We start from the raw sequence: 5334 nt of genomic DNA, 5'->3' as shown, positions 1-5334 counted from the left end.
GGATGGAACCCAGGGCCCAGAGCCTGCTAGGAAGCACTGCGCCCCGAGAAGCACCTCTGTTCCTGGCCCCATCCTTTTTGAGCTTTGGCCTCACCTAAGCGTGGGCAGCTGAGTGACTCCAGGAAGGTACCAGGACCTGCTGTGGCCTGAGAGCCTCTTGGCTGGATGCTGAGTTGGGCCCAGCTGCCCAGGGCAAATGGCTACAGTGCGAGTGCCAGCATCCTCCTCACTGGTGTGGTGGCAGGGTGGGCCATCAGGGAGGGAGTCGGTGGCACCTGGCGTGCAAGGAGTCCCTGAGGTCAGTGAGCTGACTATGCCATACTGGGCATCATCCCTGTCTGTGTAACCTGGCACTCTGTCCCCTTGCGGTTTTGTGGGAGCCACACTGGGGACAGCCAGACCCTGCTGAGGGGATCCATGTTGGGCAAGGGCTATGCCAGGGGCAGGATGAGGGTGGAGGCAGAGCCTTTGCACGTGGGTCCGACAGTGGCAGGACTTTGATGATGTCGCTCCCTCTGTCATTTTGGGACAGGTGCCACCCTCCCTCTGCCCCCTTTCCTTGCTACCCACCCCGGAGGGCCTGGCCCATCTGGGTCAAGCTGAAGCTATGCCAAGGCAAGGGCCCAGAGGTTCCCAGCGAGAAGGCTGTGCATCCCTGGGAAGGTACAGGGGGCCTGGAGGATCAAAGGGCACACATTCAGGGGAGGGAGAAAGGCGGTGCTGGGCTGGGTGGGCAAGGTCAGACCTCAGCATGGGTGCAGAAAGCACTGAGGATGTGAGCCCTGGTGTGCAGTTCAGGACCCCTTCCGTGTACCCTTCCGCTGCTCCCAGCAGTTCTTCGCCCTCCCCCCAGGGTTCCTGCCATTCTTCAGTCCCAAGGCCCAGGAACACTTCCCCGGCGAGGTCTGCAACAGGGTCCAGGAGGTCCCATATTGGAAGTGCCCGCTCTGGGCCAGCAAGTAGTGGGTGACTTGAGCCCTGAGAAACTGCTGCCAGCTGCAGTTCCCTCAGAGTGGGGCCAGTGAGGTGGGGTTCAGCTCAGCCTCTCTGCACCCCCAGTGGTCTTGCACATGCCAGGGGGCTCTCAGGAGGGACTAGTGCCCCCTTCAGGGCTCCCTGATGGGATCGGGGGCTGGATAGTTTTGGAGGTTGGAGGCCCTGGCTGTTGGGACTCCAAAACTTCTAAGGCTGAGGGGATTTTGCCTGTCACTTTTATTTATTGGATGTATTCACATTCTTAACTAACCGTCTGCAGAGCACCAGGAGCTCGCCGTCTGAGCCACCCTTGCACAGGAGACCCTTGCTCTGCACCCCACCCTGATTGGTCTTGGGAGTCCCTTGGGACATAGCACCTAAAGGTGTCCACCCCACCCCAGTGGTGTCCCTGAGGGCCACAAACCCCAGCCCCAGCTCCACTCTGAAAGTCAGGGTGGAAATTCTTGTGTCTTTGTCCTTGCAGGGCTGGCAGGGACCTTTGTCCCACCAGAGCTCTGTGTGTAGGTACTTGGTGAACCCCACGGATGCCCAGGGCTCTACCACTGTGGGTGGAAGAGAAAGGGGAGGAGAAATACAAACCCCACTTCTGGGCAGCCCAGCTCAGCTTGCAGTCCTGCCCCGCCCCATGGCCAAGGGTGAGGGTGCCTCCTCTGCAGGTCTTTGGAAGTGGTTGGGCTGACATGTGTGCACTGCCAGGCAGCGTTCTGCCTGCATACGTGTGCAACCGACACGCCTGTGTGTGAGCGTGATATGGGTGCATACCCACATATGCCTCCTTTCCCTCTCCCACCTGCCCGTTCTCAGGCATCTGGTGCAAGTGTGGCCTGGTCCCTGGGCAGTGGCGGAGGGGTCAAGAGGGTCCCCAGACTAGGGAGGACCCCACACTCCATCCCAGGCAGCTCTGCTATCTCTAGGCTCCATGGGCTCAGATCTGCACAGGGAAAGCTGCATCTCGGTGGCCTCAGTGTCACTGAGATTGGTGTGGGCTTGGTACCCAGGAAGCCTGCTTTTCCAGGTGTCCTGCCCTGTGAGACCCCCAACACTGTCCTCCACAGGCTGGTGCTTCTGCATCTCATGACACCACGAGTGTCTGGAAGTATTTCAGAGCCGTCTCCCCACACTGGTTCCTGGCCAGCTCTGGTGTCTGTTGTGCATGTGGGGAGATGTCTCAGGTCCCCGGTCAGCTGGGGGTGGTCGGGGCTCAGGGTGGAGGGGTACCTCCCTGGTATGCAGAGCAGACCAGAATCACAGGGAAGGCAGTGGGCAGAGCCCCAGAGACGGGGACTAACTTCTGATAGCCCCTCTTTGAGAAGACAGTCCTTTGGGGAGTGGAGGGCAGGGAATGAGGGGCCTCCATGGAAGGCTGGGTGGCAGCAGAGGGACTTGAGTCAGTGGTACTCAGACTAGCCAGGCACCTGGGAACTTTTCATGGGTGTCCTGAACTCCACTGCCCCGAGGAGTGGCCCATGGTTCCTGGATGCAGCTGGTCTAGGGGCAGCTGAAGCCAGAGCTCTGTTGGCTGTGAAAAGGATGGACTGCCGCTGTACAAGGCTGGGAGAGAGGCAGTTTATTAACTGCAATGCAAGAAACTTGTAGGGAAGGAGGACACCGCTGAGGCAGCAGAGGAAGGCTGGGAGGGCTGAGCGAAAATGCCACAGCTCAGGAGGGAGCAACCAGGGAAGGTCACATCCTGCTCACTGGCCCATCCTGGAGGTGACAGGAAATCCCTGGCTGTAAGGTGTGAGGTGGAGCAATCCTGAAGGTGGTCATGTGGCCAGCAGAGGGAGCCCTGAGGTTGGAGCTCAGTCTGCCCACCAAGATGGACCAGGCTAGTCAGCAGCAGGACTTCTGGCCCAAGGAGAGGCCACAGCAGGCGGGGCGGGGGCAGGAAGGACGGCAGAGTAGGGACACGCTGGAGGATGGGCAGCAGCAGCTGGGCTGGCAGGACGAGGTGCAGCAGGAGGAGGAGGGCAGGCAGCAGGCGGGTCTGCACACAGGGCGGCAGAGCAGGGACACGGAGGAGCAGGAGGGCGTGCAGCAGCTGGGCACGCAGCAGGCCGGCTGGCAGGGGGAGCAGGAGCAGCAGGCAGGCTGGCAGCAGGAGGAAGAGGCACCGGAGCAGACGGGTGTGCAGCACACAGGCTTACAGCACACAGGTGTGCAACACACAGGTGTGCAGCAGGCAGGTGTACAGCACACGGGTGTGCAGCAGGCAGGTGTGCAGCAGACAGGTGTGCAGCAGGCAGGTGTGCAGCAGGACAGCTGGCAAGAGTAGCAGCAGGCCGGCTGGCAGGAGGAGGAGCAGCAGGCCGGCTGGCAGCTCGACTGCTGGCAGCACGTGGGCGTGCAGGAGCTGGTGCAGCCTGACTGGCAGCATGGGGTGCAGACCAGGCTCAGGCAGGGGGCTGGGGCACAGCAGGTGGGCTGGCAGCAGCTGGAGGTGCAGCAGGGTGGCTCGCAGCAGCTGTCTGGGCAGTTGTCTAGCTGCGAGGGCTTGGTGCAAGCGCTGGAGCAGAGGGACATGGTGGAGGTGGCCAAGGCTGGTTTGGGCTGGAGGACGAGTGTGAGTGAGTGAGTGTGAGTGTGTGTTTGTGAGGTACTCTGGGTTCCAGGCTTTTATATCAGGCCAGGTTGTGTTATTCCTGCTTGAGGCTCCAGTAGCCTTTCCTTTCCTTGTTTCTGTCCCTTTCCTTGTTTCTGTCCCTTTCCTTGTTTCTGTACTTGTCCTTGTTGCCATCCTCTTCTTGTTGTCCCTTTCCTTGTTGGTGTTTTGAGCCGCATCCTGGTGCCTTGTTCACTGTGTTTTATGCAAAGATCCGCTCAGTCTGTGGATTCGAGGTGCTGGCCGAGGGTTGGGTGATGATCTGTGCTTGGTCCTCCAGGCAGATGTCTTGGGGACGGAGGACCTGTCAGGCTGCACTTGCTGCCCAGGAGGTGAGGGGACAGAGCCCAGACTGTCTGGCTACAGAGCTGCTGTGAAGCATGTGGGAAGTGACAGAGCAGCACCAAGGGGGATAGTGGATCAGGAGGTGGCACCAGACCCATGTGCCTCAGTGGATGTGGCATAAAGTTGGTGAGACAGTCCCCAGGAAGACAGGCTCTGCAGACCAGGGAGCCACTGGGGTGAGACCAAGGCTCCCCAGAGTCCTAGGGAAATGTTGATCTTGGGACTGGAAAATTTAGCCACGTCTTGGACAAACTGAATGGAAGCTGGTGCCCGTCTGACTGCAAAGATAAAACCCTGAAAGCTTCCTGCAAAACAGAAATCTGATCCCAGCGGAAGCAGAGGAGGAAAAACAAGGAGGAGCCCAAAAATCAACCAAAGTCGGGCGAAGGCTCTTAGGTTCTTCAGGAGAAGCAGACGCAGCTGCTGAGGTTGACCTCCTGGGAACTGGTGGTGGAGCGACCCCCAGTCTACCCTTGGTGGAGTGTTGTCAGTCAGCCGAGGGTTCTTTTGCTCAGTTCACATGAAATGCCGAACTGGCAACATGCAACTCAGCTAGTAGTCCTGATGAAACCAGATGACATCAGGTGTTGCTGCATGCCAGGACCTGACACAGTCACCTGCTGGTCTCTGCTGCTGTGTCTTTTGGATATACATGCTCTGATCAGATTTGCAAATGTTTTTACCCATCTGTGCTCTGTTTTCTCATTCCTACAACCATGCATTTTTTTTATTTAAAGAAAAACAAAACAAAATAGAAAACAAGCAGAAATAGTACATATTTTCAAAGAAAAGAAATAGTGATAAATCACTAGCTGATGTATACATATTGTCCCCCTATAAATAGTTGTTCAAGGTACACAAATAGAACATATAAATGGGATTTCATCCAGGGAGACTGCAAAGAGTTCTGTTCAACTATCCAACAAAAACTAAGTATTATGGCTATCAATCCTATACACTTAGACATGTACACGTTTATCCATATCTTCATTTATGTTGAGACCTAACAGTATATTAGATTAAAATCCTTCTGAACAAAGATTAATAATATTGCTGGATTTCACACCATAAAACTCTGGAATCAGGATTGGGTACTGCAGTGCCACTTTCTTTCTTTCAAAGTTTTTGTTCATTTCATCATGTGTCATTAGATCAGTGCTCATAAACTGTTTTTTTTTTATTTAAGGAGAAAAGAAAAAAAACAGTGAAGGGGTACAAGTTATACAGATTTACAGAGGAAAAAATGCGCAGTAGGAAATCACTAGTTAATGGATTACATATTGCCATCTTAGAAATAATTGTTCAAGTCACAAAATTACAGCTTGTAGAGTGGACATTCCAACAATGATACTGCAAACAGTTCTGTTCAATGATGCAATAAAACTCTGTGA

The 5334-nt window shown here is 55.6% G+C and overlaps 1 protein-coding gene across 1 annotated transcript; it reads right to left on the bottom strand.

The window, feature by feature from the left end:
- Window positions 1-2548: 2548 nt before the first annotated feature.
- LOC106026253 (keratin-associated protein 10-9-like) lies at window positions 2549-4939 on the bottom strand. The gene has a single exon (XM_063224619.1). The coding sequence runs from the start codon at window positions 3517-3519 to the stop codon at window positions 2830-2832; it is 690 nt and encodes a 229-aa protein (XP_063080689.1). The 5' UTR covers window positions 3520-4939; the 3' UTR covers window positions 2549-2829.
- Between the last annotated feature and the right edge of the window lie 395 nt (window positions 4940-5334).

The sequence above is a fragment of the Cavia porcellus genome, unplaced genomic scaffold, assembly GCF_034190915.1.
Source record: "Cavia porcellus strain 051 isolate PalLab524CR breed Dunkin Hartley unplaced genomic scaffold, mCavPor4.1 scaffold_15, whole genome shotgun sequence".
Taxonomy (NCBI): domain Eukaryota; kingdom Metazoa; phylum Chordata; class Mammalia; order Rodentia; family Caviidae; genus Cavia; species Cavia porcellus.
The sequence above is the reverse complement of the archived record's forward strand: the minus strand, read 5'-3'. Positions and strand labels throughout refer to the sequence as shown.